Source organism: Coregonus clupeaformis, chromosome 40 (assembly GCF_020615455.1).
Source record: "Coregonus clupeaformis isolate EN_2021a chromosome 40, ASM2061545v1, whole genome shotgun sequence".
NCBI classification, from domain to species: domain Eukaryota; kingdom Metazoa; phylum Chordata; class Actinopteri; order Salmoniformes; family Salmonidae; genus Coregonus; species Coregonus clupeaformis.
Genome location: NC_059231.1, coordinates 20,220,491 through 20,235,495, shown reverse-complemented (window position 1 = coordinate 20,235,495; position 15,005 = coordinate 20,220,491). Strand labels below are relative to the sequence as shown.

General features: G+C 42.7%; 1 protein-coding gene across 3 annotated transcripts in view; it reads left to right on the top strand.

Annotated features, from left to right (window-relative positions):
• LOC121554968 (zinc finger protein 385B-like) overlaps window positions 1–14,428 on the top strand; it is a 171,856-nt gene extending 157,428 nt beyond the window's left edge. For all 3 annotated transcript variants that reach the window (XM_045212106.1, XM_045212108.1, XM_045212107.1), the window contains 5 exons: window positions 6,333–6,531; window positions 10,338–10,706; window positions 11,274–11,458; window positions 11,925–12,026; window positions 12,402–14,428. In XM_045212106.1, the coding sequence (XP_045068041.1) occupies window positions 6,333–6,531; window positions 10,338–10,706; window positions 11,274–11,458; window positions 11,925–12,026; window positions 12,402–12,635 (1,089 nt within the window). In that variant the 3' untranslated portion in view covers window positions 12,636–14,428. The remainder of the gene's footprint in view (window positions 1–6,332; window positions 6,532–10,337; window positions 10,707–11,273; window positions 11,459–11,924; window positions 12,027–12,401) is intronic.
• Window positions 14,429–15,005: the final 577 nt, after the last annotated feature.

Sequence of the window (15,005 nt, the reverse complement as noted above, 5' to 3'; positions counted from 1 at the left end):
ACTAGGCCACAACACCATGCAACACACATCTGCCGGCCTTCTCAAGTGGCCTCACTAGGTGTGCAGCTCCTTGCAGACAAACATAGCAATAATACATTCCACAAACAGAAATCAAGACGCTTTCTTTTTTAAGTTAAGCTAATAGAACCTCAATTTAACGACACCTGGAAGTGTGGTTAACAGTCCAAATGAACTAGGTCACAACACAACACCACACACATCTGCCGACCCCCTCTAGTTGCCTCTCTACGAGTGGAAAATAAAACAGCTATAATACCATAACATACTGCAATAGTATTTCCCATAAACCTAGAAATCATGGCACATTCTTATTTAAATTAACTTTTATCTAGTCTATTTAGTTTGATTTTATATTTATTTAGTCAACCAGTAACAGTTATGGGTAACCAATGCGTGTTTAGATTCCGTGAGATTTCCACCATGAGAATGCAGTCTGCCAGGGCTAAAAAGTACACTAATATTACAGTATCTACACTGAAAGCTTTTGGGAAGGAGCCAGGGCACCAAGGTGAGATTGCATGCTCTGAGGCTGTTACTGTGGGGAACTTAGAGAGACTAAGGTACTAGTTGTGACAGCTGGCATGAAAACACAGACCATTCATAGAGCATCATTGTCTGATTCATCTTAGGTAGTCAGTGATTCAGCTACATATGCGCATGCACATGCACACGCATGCACGTACTGTACGCACACACACACACACACACGCACACTGCACAGGCATCCAGCAGCAACTGCAGTACAGGAGTGTGTCACAAGTACACTTACTCCTGAGAGAGAGAGAGAGAGAGAGAGAGAGAGAGAGAGAGAGAGAGAGAGAGAGAGAGAGAGAGAGAGAGAGAGAGAGAGAGAGAGAGAGAGAGAGAGAGAGAGAGAGAGAGAGAGAGAGAGAGAGAGAGAGAGAGAGAGAGAGAGAGAGAGAGAGAGAGAGAGAGAAGAGAGAGAGAGAGAGAGAGAGAGAGAGAGACACAGAGATACACAAGAGAGAGAGAGAGAGAGAGAGAGAGAGAGAGATACACAGAGAGAAAGAGAGAGAGAGAGAGAGAGAGAGAGATACACAGAGAGAAAGAGAGAGAGAGAGAGAGAGAGAGAGAGATACACAGAGAGAAGAGAGAGAGAGAGAGAGAGAGAGAGAGATACACAGAGAGAAAGAGAGAGAGAGAGAGAGAGAGAGAGAGAGAGAGATACACAGAGAGAAAGAGACAGGGAGAGAGCGAAAGAGCGATGCAGAGAGAGAGAGTCGTTTTTAAAAAGCAACGGTCCAACTCCATTCACAAGACTGGCACTTGGCCCTCCAGCTATAAATGTCTCTATAAATGATCTCTGCTAGTCCACAGAGTGCTGACATAATGCATACCTAGGGTGTATGTAATGGAGAACAAATGCAAACACTACTCAGTATGGCCTAAAGACAGGTTGTAACAGTGTGCCAGTGCGTTTCTCTTTGAAAGCTCTATTTGTACACAGTGCTTGACTTGGGATGAAAGAAGTGCAGGAGCTGTCTTTTTCCAAGTCGGTCCATTAGACTATGCTCACTGAAATTCATAAATTACATTATGCTATAGACACCTCTGATTATTCACTATTAAGGGTTTATACACATTTTCCATGACTTCTCCATGACTTTTAACCAGATTTTCATGACTATTATTATAGCCTACATGAAAAAGTAAGCATTATTGACACTGGAAGGCTACTGTGTCTGATCCCATGCAGACCCACCATTTATTGCCGTTGTGCCCTTGACCAAGGCACTTAACCCCCCGCAAAGTAGAACTGTACTGTTAGTCACATGTTGTCAACATGTGGTCAACCCTCCATCTGGAGAGCTCCTGGGTGTGCAGGCTTGGCCAAGTCTGCTTATCAAGGTCCTGTTGAGCAGCTGATGTTTAGGCTACAATGTGGTTAGACCAGGGCTTGAACAAAAGCCTGCAAACCCATGCAGTAGCTATCCTGGAGGATGGTATAAAATATTGCAACATTACAACCAAATACTTGTCTTTATAAAATTATTCCCTCATTCAATGAATCAGGGATCAAATGGATAAGGTAGGCTACTTCAAAGGAAGGTATCTAACTAGACATGTTTATATACACTATACAGTGCATTCTGAAATTATTCAGACCCTTTGACTTTTTCCACAGTTTGTTACGATACAGACTTATTCTAAAATTGATTAAATTGTTTTTCCCCTTCATCAATCTACACACAATACCCCATAATGACAAAGCAAAAAACAGTTTATTGAATATTTTACAAATGTATAAAAAAAAAAACTGAAATATCACATTTACATAAGTATTCAGACCCTTTACTCAGTACTTTGTTGAAGCTCCTTTGGCAGCTATTACAGCCTTGAGTCTTCTTGGGTATGACGCTACAAGCTTTGCACACCTGTATTTGGGGAGTTTCTCCCATTCTTCTCTGCAGATCCTCTCAAGCTCTGTCAGGTTGGATGGGGAGCGTCGCTGCACAGCTATTTTCAGGTCTCTCCAGAGATGTTCGATTGGGTTCAAGTCCGGGCTCTGGCTGGGCCACTCAAGGACATTCAGATACTTGTCCAGAAGCCACTCCTGCGTTGTCTTGGCTGTGTGCGTAGGGTCGTTGTCCTGTTGAAAGGTGAACCTTCGCTCCAGTCTGAGGTCCTGAGCTCTCTTGAGCAGGTTTTCATCAAGGATCGCTCTGTACTTTGCTCCGTTCATCTTTGACTCGATCCTGACTAACCTTCCTGACCAAGGCCCTTCTAAATAAGGTATTTCTGTTTTTTATTTTTTATAAATGTGCAAAAAAAATTTTTTAAACAGTTATCGCTTTGTCATTATGGGGTATTGTGTGTAGATTGATTATGAAAAACATTTATTTAATTAATTTTAGAATAAGGCTGTAACATAACAAAATGTGACCGACCGGCTCGACTCAGTTTTATGTAGCAAAATTTGTAATGGTGGTTTTTACATTGGATAAAAGTAGCGACTCAGAGCTAGAAAAGGTTATATCATACACTACGGTTGAGGAACAATGGGAAAGTAGTTCTGCTTTGAAAGTTGATAAACTTGTAACCTCACTTTTGAGAATGTTTGAATGTTTTGGTACACCTACTGGAGACCTCTTCTTTGTCTACACCCATTCAGCATCGTTCACACCCTCTTAAGCCTTAGCCCCACCCATCTCTTTAAGGCTTCACGTGAGGCCATGTGCTAAACAGAGTGAGTATGGTAGTGTACTAAACAACCAAAGATTTCAAGACTAAAGGCTGGTTTATACTAAGTCTATCGACAGTTGTCGCAGTGACATCATGAACATTCTATTGTCGTCCGACATAAAACTTGTCGTTATGAAAAAGTATAAACACAAACACTACAGCAGTACTCTATGTAATAATACTTTTTCTAGTGTGTCCTCACTTCTGCTACTCTAATCAGGAATTTGATTAATTGACAACTACACCTACTGTAGTTAACATAAAGGTTTACTTGTTCACTGCATCTGCAGTATGTGAGCCTTTTTCTTCAGTTTACTCTCTTCTATCAGGAAAGCAAATCTCTAGGCAATTTAGGATCTTAAGGATCTTTAGACACCTTTTCTATTCGAACAGACATAGTGCGTACACACAGTGGGTGTTTCTCAAAATGCATACTACCATGCTCTGACCACGCAAATTGGAGCACACGAGAGTCGGAGAATGACGCCTCATGTCATTCATCAAACTCTTTGCATTCCGGCAGAAGTCATTCATTGTCAATGGAGCAGTCCGCAACGCTATGCTGGGGGTGCCACACTAGGCTGGGGTGCGTTCTGTGTACCGCATGCATTCAATATTTTCAACTCGTGTTTTGCTTTACCATGCGGTGGTACAAACGGAAGTACACACACAGACTCCAACTAGCTAGCGTTAAGAAAGTTGAAAAGCGAAGCACGTGCGTCAAAATGCGGGATAGACATCCATCAAAACAAAACGCATATGCATCTGGTGGACATCGGGCTTGAGTCCAAATCAAAGTATGCAAAATGAAGCACGGAGGGCAGTTCTCGAATGCGTACTCCGTTTGTACATTTTTTGAAGCATGCATTGATGCAAGCTTCAACGGAAAGTATGCACAGAAATATGACGCAAATTTGAAATCAATGGCAGCCACTATTTGAGCTGAAGCGAGAGAAAATAAACTCAGACTTCGGAATGAAATGTTTCCTGTTCACATCTCATGTGTTGCCTGACTACAATATTTTATCTTGATACGTTAATAAATACACACTGTGTTAATTTTGGCATGTTTACCTGCCTACAATACCCTCTGTAGTGTACGTAGATTGCAAGCCCATAGGGCTAACTGGCTACCTACTACTGTTAGCTAGCCACAAAAAATTGTTAGGCCAGCTACATTTTAGTCATTTAGCAGACGCTCTTATCCAGAGCGACTTACAGTTAGTGAATACATTATATATATATTTTTTTATACTGGCCCCCCATGGGAATCGAACCCACAACCCTGGCGTTGCAAACGCCATGCTCTATCAACTGAGCTACATCCCTGCCGGCCATTCCCTCCCCTACCCTGGATGAATTGTGCGCCGCCCATGAGTCTCCCGGTCGCGGCCGGCTGCGACAGAGCCTGGATTCGAACCAGGATCTCTAGTGGCTTAGACCACTGCGCCACTCAGCTACCCATGAAGAATTGACATCTACCTAGCATAACATTAGCTTTTGGTCATTATTGTTTGTTAAACTAGCTGGCTAGCTAGATCATTATGATTCACATATAGCTAGCTGATAATTATGAAGTAAAACGTTTGCTTTGTGTATATCTTGTTTAGTTTCTATTGCCATTGTCCTGGCTGGAAGAAGGTTCAGTGAATGGGGAGGTGCAGCGTGAGGTTATACCGTAGGGAGAGTGCGAGTGCTTCTCAATGTTTTATCCGTTCTCCACACTCTCGTCCTCACAAGAACGTACTCAAGAGAACGTCCTCGGAGAATGCACTCGGAGCATGAGTGTGGAGCACGGTATATTGAGAAACACCCAGTGTCTCATTTGATCTATGACAGAGAAAACACTCTTGATTTTCCATTTCCTCTGGTGTTTCATCTGACTGGTTGTCTCGTGGCAGTATGGGTGAGTCATCTTGTCTGTGTTCCAAATGGCATCCTATTCCCTATTAAGGGCACTATTTTTGAACCAGGGCCAATAGGGCTCTAGTCAAAAGTAAGGCACTATATAGGGAATAGGGTGCCATTTGGGATGCAACCCTTGAGTCACAGATATAATCTCATGTCACTAGTGACTCATGTGTCCTCAGCTCAGTGACTTTCTCTAAAGACATTTCTCACTCCAGGGTTGGAGGTTCTGAGTTTCCATGGATACCTAGGTGTTTTCTGTAAATGTTATAGCCACAGGGATATCTTCAGTTCAGTTTGCGCCTCAATTAATGCACCTTGGTTGGAGAACAAAGGTGTTCCCTTTCCATAGCCACGTGGATTTGAAAGATATGTGTGTGATGAGTAGGACCACAAACCTTTAAAAGTAATAGAGACAGGAGAGTTCCACCTCAGAGAAGAGGACCATGGTTCAATATGAATTAATTCTAATGATTGTATGTGCAAGGACAGGATGTGAGAAACAAGATTGGTCAAATAAAGCTATTTACCTATAGCGACTCAATGCACCAGACCACATTGAGGTAAGCTGATATTCCACTCAACTGCTAAATCTAATTCAACATAAAGATTCGCTGAGTGTATTGTAGTCATTTCCCCCATATATCCAGGATATAGAGTGTACAATCAAACCAATTTAAAACTCTGTCTCCAAAATGCTTTTTGCTCACTCACTAGAATCCATTTCTTCTTCATTTATTTTTCTTATCATTAATTATTTTGTCTAAAGCTCTCTCTCTCTCTCTCTCTCTCTCTCTCTCTCTCTCTCTCTCTCTCTCTCTCTCTCTCTCTCTCTCTCTCTCTCTCTCTCTCTCTCTCTCTCTCTCTCTCTTTCTCTCTCTCTCTCTCTCTCTCTCTCTCTCACACACACACTCACACACACACACACCCTACTTCTTCCCATTGGCCATATGAAAATCCTAACATCATGATCCGCTCTAGAAATCAAACACTTTCAAGCATCTCTCTAATTTTTCCTCTGATTGGGCCTATCTATTGAAAGCTGTGTTTTTCCTCTGTGGGATTGAAGTGTGTGTGTCTGTGTGTGTGTGTGTGTGTATTTGTCTCCTATGTGATTTGATGTGATTGCAGTCCATGACTGAGACCCGTTGTGTGAGAAACTAGCCTGATTGCATGGTTCATTTGTTCTCCCTCTGCAGAGCCAAGCCGAGGCGCACTACAAAGGCACTAAACATGCCAAGAAGCTCAAAGCACAGGAGAACACCAAGAATAAGCCGCCCAAGAGTTCCCTTCCACCTCCTCCTCTTCCTCCTTCCCTGGACAGTGCAAAGACAATCACCACCACCACCTCCACCAGCTTGACCAGCACTGTCACGGCCAGCAACTCTGACCAACCAGGTATGTGGAAACTTTCCATTCCTCTCCATGCTCTAGTCTCTGGGCTCCTGAGTGGCGCAGCGGTCTAAGGTACTGCATCTCAGTGCTTGAGGCGTCACTACAAACCCCCTGGTTCGATTCCAGGCTGTATCACAACCGGCCGTGATTGGGAATCCCATAGGGCAGCGCACAATTCGTCCAGGTTTGGCCGGTGTAGGCCGTCATTGTAAATAAGAATTTGTTCTTAACTGACTTGCCTAGTTAAATAAAATTGTGTGTTATCTTGTGTCATTACATGCTTTGTGTGCATGTGCATATGTGCACTGTATTTGTCTTTGGAATAAGTGTTTGCCAAGTCTGGGAAATGCTTTAACCAATTAAATGACTAATTAACAGGTATTAGTGTGTGACAAGTGCCATGCATTTCAACCAGTTTTGCTCACTGGGATAAAGTAGTGAAACCACATCCATTTGAGTTTTTTTCATAGAATAATTCCAAGTTGCTCTGTGGTAGTAACCTATAGGGGACAGACGATAATATCTAATGACTAATGTATAGATTAATATAGTCAGAATAGACCACATGTATGGTAAGCATGTGTTACCAACCAAGGCAAAAAAGAAAGCTTAAAATCTAAAGCAATGTGTTGTAAAATGTAAATTTGCACTCATTTCTGTTGGATCTTGATATTGTTTTAAATCACACTGTCTGGCCTCACATCAGGGGAGTGCCAATTAGGAGGTATTTAGTTTTTTATTAGGATCCCCATTAGCTGTTGCCAAGGCAGCATCTACTCTTCCTGGGGTCCAAACTGCAGGTAAGAGGGTTTCAGAAAATGCATCCCAAATTTGTATTTTATTTTTTTATTTTTTTTATTTCACCTTTATTTAACCAGGTAAGCCAGTTGAGAACAAGTTCTCATTTACAACTGCGACCTGGCCAAGATAAAGCAAAGCAGTGCGATAAAAACAACAACACAGAGTTACATATGGGGTAAAAAAAACATAAGGTCATAAAATACAACAGAAAATATATATACAGTGTGTGCAAATGTAGCAAGTTATGGAGGTAAGGCAATAAATAGGCTATAGTGCAAAATAATTACAATTAGTATTAACACTGGAATGCTAGATGTGCAAGAGATTATGTGCAAATAGAGATACTGGGGTGCAAAAGAGCAAAATAAATAACAATATAGAGATGAGGTAGTTGGGTGGGCTAATTTCAGATGGGCTGTGTACATGTGCAGTGATCGGTAAGGTGCTCTGACAACTGATGCTTAAAGTTAGTGAGGGAGATAAGAGTCTCCAGCTTCAGAGATTTTTGCAATTCGTTCCAGTCATTGGCAGCAGAGAACTGGAAGGAATGGCGGCCAAAGGAGGTGTTGGCTTTGGGAATGACCAGTGAGATATACCTGCTGGAGCGCAGACTACGGGTGGGTGCTGCTATGGTGACCAATGAGCTAAGATAAGGCGGGGATTTGCCTAGCAGTGATTTATAGATGGCCTGGAGCCAGTGGGTTTGACGACGAACATGTAGTGAGGACCAGCCAACAAGAGCGTACAGGTCACAGTGGTGGGTAGTGTATGGGGCTTTGGAGACAAAACGGATGGCACTGTGATAGACTACATCCAATTTGCTGAGTAGAGTGTTGGAGGCTATTTTGTAAATGACATCGCCGAAGTCAAGGATCGGTAGGATAGTCAGTTTTACGAGGGCATGTTTGGCAGCATGAGTGAAGGAGGCTTTGTTGCGAAATAGGAAGCCGATTCTAGATTTAACTTTGGATTGGAGATTCTTAATGTGAGTCTGGAAGGAGAATTTACAGTCTAACCAGACACCTAGGTATTTGTAGTTGTCCACATACTCTAGGTCAGACCCGTCGAGAGTGGTGATTCTAGTCGGGTCCCAAATGGAACCCTATTCCCTATATAGTGCACTACAGGGCCCATATGACCCAGTTCAAAAGTAGTGCACTATATAGGGGATAGGGTACCTTTTGGAACACAGACAGAAACTCACTGCTCAGCCCTCTTCAGAGATTAGGTTGAAGTTCTGTAACGATCCAGAGCCAGCGATACTACTTGTTAGTATTCTGTGTCTGTGTCCCAAATGGCACCCTATTCCCTGTATAGTGCACTACTTATGACAAGAGCTCTATGTAGTGCACTATATAGGGAATAGGGTGCCATGTCACACTGTTAGTTGGAGTCACAGACTGTCTAGCTGGATGTTTGGGGTGCTTCTCTTCTCTCTGATGGTCGCTGCCATCGTGCCATATTAGTACAAGCCTCTGTTTCGACCAAGGCTATGTCCCAAATGGCACCACTTATGACCTGGGACCTATGGGCCTTAGTGTATCATTTGGGATGCAACCCCACTCTCTGTCGGGGGGATGCTGTTGTTTCTCCTGGCTGGGTTTCTGGCAAACAGAGAGGCTGAAGTCAGATTCAGTTTAAACAGAAAGAGTTGAAAAACGAAATCATTAAAATTGCTAGCTTCAGCTGTTTACATAAGAGGCTGTCTTTTATGTAATGTCTTGAAACGAACGAACACAGCATGCTGGATTATCAGTGTAATTGTGAGCTCTGCGAATCGGCTCTTCAGAGTAGTTCTGTATTAAAGGTTTGAGTCTGAATGGGTAAAATTGTGAAATTCTGGGAATGGTCAAACAGGGATGTTCCTTTAATGTTTTTGAGTCTAGATTCAGTTAAAAGTAAACACATTGATTCAAAGCACCAGTATTTGTCAATATCGCTTCAATGTGTATCCTTCCATCTCTTATCTGTGAATGAATGGGGGGGTACATTTTACATTAGTTAGTTTACATTGTATTTTTTTGTCCCACCCTTCAGCTACCCTCAACCCCTCCCATCTATCTCTAAAAACCATCCAGTTTTGATTTCTACTAGCCATATATTTTTCAACTGTGCTGTGATGTTTTACAAAAGTTCTGAACCTTTCTATTCTCATAGTTTCTACTGATTGTAAATTAAAGATTACAATTTTTACTAAGAGTATTATTGATCGATTGACTATGGCTTTTCAAGTCACCCAGCAGTGCTATTTGCAGAGTTAGTTTTCGGTAAATGTGATTTTTCAGCCATTCCTGAACCTGTGACCAGAAACAAGCTACATATGGGCAGTACCAAAACAAGTGATCTAATGATTCTCTCTTCCCAGCAAAATCTGCAGAGCTGGAATGGTTGTATCCCCCATATACATAACATTCTATTAATCGCAAGAATGTTGTATAACCATTTAAATTGAAAAACTACGTTTTGAATCAGGCGTTGTTTTGTGTATCAGTTTATAAACCATGTGCCATGGAATGGGCACATCGGAAATTTCTTCCCAACTATTTAGCAACCTGTATGGCAGATTTTTCAATTTTTTTGTCGTTAAATGGAACTGGTATACTTTCTTGTTTGTTATTTTTTACCAATTTTGGGGACAAGAGTTTGACAACTGGGCTCTGTAACATTGACAGAGGGCCACATGGACGCACACACACACGTACGCACACAAACTGGTACGCAGGCATGTACACACAGAAAGAGAGAGAGATAAAGATACAGAAAACACCACTGGCCAGTAGCTCAGTCCTGCTCCTGCTACTCAGCTGCTGCTGTGTGAAAAAGAACTCTCCCTCCCCAGGGATCAAACTCTTACACAACACACCAAAATAAAGATGTTAAGGAATGTGTCACCAAAAGTTGCAATATTGTTAACGCTCCCGGACTAACTGTCAGATGTTGTGTCTCTCTCTCTTTCCCTCTCCCTCCCTCCTTCCCTCCCTCCCGCCCTCTCTCTTTCTTGATCTCAGAACAAATCGCAGTGCCTCCTAGCACGGCAGATAAAACCTTGGCTTCTCCAAATGCGTTCGTCCCCATCATCTCCAACTCCTCCTCCCTGGCAGCTTTAACAGCCATGGCCGTCCTCAGTCCCTGTAATCCCGTCCTGTGTGATCCCACGCCTGCCAGCCCCCCATCAGCTACACAAGTACAACTACAGGGGCCTGTTATGAAGAGCAGTGGCAGCAGCAGCACCAAGCCTGGGCTCACGGCCTCAACCACTGCTACAGCAACTCAGCCCACGCCAGAGTCGGAGGACGAAAAAGCCAAAAAGCTCCTGTACTGTTCGCTTTGCAAAGTGGCCGTCAACTCTCTGTCGCAGCTGGAGGCCCACAACACAGGTGTGATCCTGCATCTGTTTCTGTTTGCTCTGTTGTGTGTGCCACCCTCCTCCGCAAGGCTTTCAGCTTGTTCTTGTTCAGTTTTCCCTTAACTTCTGTTAACACCCATCTCACAACAATGTCCACAAATACCTTCACACTGCAATCCCCTTTGTTTTTCATGGGAAATATGTCATATTTTGGTTGTTATCTGGACTTTTCTTTGGGTTGTTAAAGGTACAACAAAACGTTTCCAAAACATCCTTCCAGTATACAACATGACAACAACGTCACAAAATATTTCATATTGACCATATTGAAATCCGATTTGCCCCCTAGCCATCATAATTGTGTTAAAAGCAGAAGGGCTCAATATGTCAGATGTTTGTTAGCTAACATTGGCACGTACGGCTGTTATGTAGTTATAGTGAGGTCAGTGAGACCTATGAGAATTTTGGATGGGAAAACAAAATCTGTTCTACTTTTAATCCAAACAAATTAAATGGTGTTCTTTGTATGTTTTATTTATGGTATTTTCCGTGTGCAATATACTTCATTATGTTTTTCCCTTTCTTCTGTTCCCTGAAGGTTCTAAACACAAAACTATGCTTGAGGCGAGGAACGGCGCAGGCCCAATTAAGGCCTATCCCAGACCAGGCTCCAAGCTCAAAGTCCAGGCCACCACCGTGCTGAAAGGCTCCGGACTGCAGAACAAGACGTTCCATTGTGAGATCTGTGACGTCCATGTCAACTCAGAAATACAGCTCAAACAGGTACACCATAGTGTCTCGTGACAGGCCTTTCCAGCCCTTTGGGTTTTTACCTCTCTTTAATTTTCTTGTGCACAAATGAATAAATAAATCTTAGCTGATCAGCAGCCAGCGCGCATGCAAGATTTGTGAGATTTATTGGTGCCGAGATTAGGTCAATCACAATACAGTATGGTCAGAGGGGGAATTGGGGAAAACACATTCTGGGAACTCACTTATTTAAAATCCTAGAATTCACCTTTAAAACATTTTCTTTTAACGTGAAATTGATTTCACTTTGGGAACTCAAGTATGCCGTGCTTGTCTTGTTACAGCTTGAAGGGACCTTACAGGCTTTTTATAATTGGCTCACCAAAAGGTGTGTCCCAAATGGCACCCTATACCCTTTATAGTGCACTACTTTTGACCAGGTTCCCATAGGGATTCACACACAGTAACGTCACTGATCTTTTTTGTTGTATTTTGTCAGCACATCTCCAGCAGAAGGCACAAGGACAGAGTGGCTGGGAAACCGATGAAGCCCAAATACAGCCCTTACAACAAACAGCAACGCAGCTCCACAGTCCTGGCCGTATGTATCATATATGTTCCTAATCAAAGCCCCTCAAGAAAAGTTGATTCGACTTCAGGGATTAATCGTTAATACATTTATTGGCAGTTTCTTAAAACAGCATTTAGGAATATTGATGCATCAGTGGGCTTAAAGACAGGCCTTTATGCTCATGGAAAATAATGGCTTGTTGTTTGTGTAGCTAATCAATACGAATTATTTCTTTATGAATAGATTTTATTTCTCATTTAACTCCTCTCCTCTCCTCTCCTCTCCTCTCCTCTCCTCTCCTCTCCTCTCCTCTCCTCTCCTCTCCTCTCCTCTCCTCTCCTCTCCTCTCCTCTCCTCTCCTCTCCTCTCATCTCCTCTCCTCTCCTCTCCTCTCCTCTTCTTCAGGCCAAGCTGGCTCTTCAGAAGGACCTGGTGAAGCCTATCTCCCCTGCCGCATTCCTCTCCAACCCCTTCTGCCCCACCACTGTCCCCTCCATCGCCCTGCACCCGCGGCCCAACACTTCCATCTTTCAGACTGCTGGCCTCCCAGGCTCCATGAGCTCCATGGGCTCCTTCCTCCGGGCTGCTCCAGGGCCCATCCGGCCCACCACCGGCTCTATACTTTTCGCCCCGTATTAATTCCTGGGTCGTGACACCAGGGTCGTGTTCAGTAGGCAGAGAATGGAAGAAAATGGCAGAAACTGAGTGAAACGGGGAGGTACTATCTGAGCTCGTCCACTAATTAATGCTTGTTTTTATCTCCCGTTTTCGCTACGGTGTGCCCTAATGGACACAACCCTGTATAACGGTATGGAGCCAGGGAGCCAGAAGTAACACAAAGGGGATACTGACATGAGTTGACAAACAGGTGACCTCTGACCACGTGGAACAGTGAGTGGATGACGTCCTACTACAGACAGTACCTCCCCGGTGCACTGAACTGAGAGGACTACTACACTGCGAAGCTTGAACGAACAACAGTGTATTTATTTGATTGAACTTGTTTAACTTTGCCTGTCTGCGTGCGTTGCCCTGAAGCATGAAGTACAGAGGTACAGTGGGCTCGCTAAGACCACTGAGGGTCTAAGTATTGGATTCTTGTGTAATAATAAAGAGCATCAAACTGCTTCCTGAATGACTTGAATTACCATAGTCTTCCTATTTGATTAAATTAATGGACAGCTACATGTGTATGACAGTGTTCATCATAACAGCCCCCAGACAGAAGGACAGTCATACCTGGTTACACTATATGGCCAACCTGAACCGCACTGGGCTGGCTTGCATATTTTTTTCTCACATTGTCCTTTCCAGCACGGTTTAAGCAACTACAGGGGATGTGGAATCAGATCAGAGCAGTTCAGCTTGGCTCCGCTTGGTCTGGCCCAGTAGTGTGAAAAGGGTATCATTGCACATTTTCAGTTGTTGCTTGATGTCATGAGTCATGGACTGTATGTTAACACTGTAATGCAGTTTTGACCTCTGTTCTGTCCTGGATTGTGTAAGGCAAAAAGCTGAATCTCTGTTATGATCATCAAATAGTCTGGCTTCAATTTACAGTAGATAGCCATAGTATTGTTTAGTAACAGTGTTCTAATTTCCTCCACTTCAGAGAGAGAAACCATTCTCTTGGTTTCTCAGTAAGAGACAGATTTTAACTTGAGATAGATGTATGTCAATGGGAGACTTCAAGTCTGTTCAAGAACATTTTAGTTAAAGCTCAAACACACTGGTAGGATTGTCAAACGTTTGCCTGCCAATATATTTTGTGTTCACACAGCAAAGACCTTGAAGTCGTCAGCCACTCAGCCTTGTTAAAGTACTCCAAACCAGAAGATGGCAGTAGTATTGTTTGGCAATGCATGTCCATGTGTGTTGCTTATGGTCTAGATTCCAATGTTAGCTGCTGCGCTAATGTTGCTATTTTGTAGAAAGCCCTTGTTGATATTAGCCAGATGGCCACAGCTAGATAACTACCTAGCAAGATGACGAAGAAACCATAATCCCATACTGTAGGGAGTCCAATCAAAACGCATATTTTGACCAATGGGTAAAATAATATGTTAATTGTTTATATAATCCTCAAAACAAAAACAAACAATGGTCCAAACCTCATGTCTCTATCATAATCCGTACAAAATTTATTGGAGATTTTATCCTTGTAGGATGGTTCAAATTAGGCCGACTAAATCAATGGAAGCCAGAGAAAAAAGGGGTCAAAAATCAGGAAAATAGCATTGCGTCAGCTAGGCTGGATGCTGTGCAAGAATTAAGGCTACCTGACAGGTTCACCGTGGAACTCGTCATCTTTCTTATCCAATCCGGAGGACGTAAAACAATACAGAGGTAAGATGGATATCGATTTTGAGACATGACAAGTAGTATTTTCATATTTTAGTATACACTGTTCCTCTGTAGCTCACTTGGTAGAGCATGGCGCTTGTAACGCCAGGGTAGTGGGTTTGATCCCCGGGACCACCCATACCTAAAAATGTATGCACGCATGACTGTAAATCGCTTTGGATAAAAGTGTCTGCTAAATGGCATATTATTATTATTATTATATAAATGCAAAGTTCATATAATTTTTCGGAAGACTTCTCACAAAAACAAGCGTATCTATGTGACATGTCAATGGAGCACTAAGTATACCGCAAGCTTTTTATTTTCAAAGCCTTTTACATTTAATTCAGCTCGTGTCATGCTAAATTTGCCATTTGCGACCCGCGGAAACAACTTGGAAGATGACCACAAAATGTAAAATTCTCAAACGTTTCGGCAAGAAAGCTGCACGGCTCTGACAACAGAGCTCAGTGCTTATTATCGGATGTATTAGGTTACGAAATCCGACTTTTTGGATACAATGTTAATGATTCAGTATGTTAGAGAAAGACCCCACTGAACGAGTCAGAACATGAAGAATCCTATTTGTCTTGGTAAGATGTATTTTATAACATAAGGAAGTGAAATGTCATCACGAAGCGCAATTTGCCCAGAGTGGGTGGACAT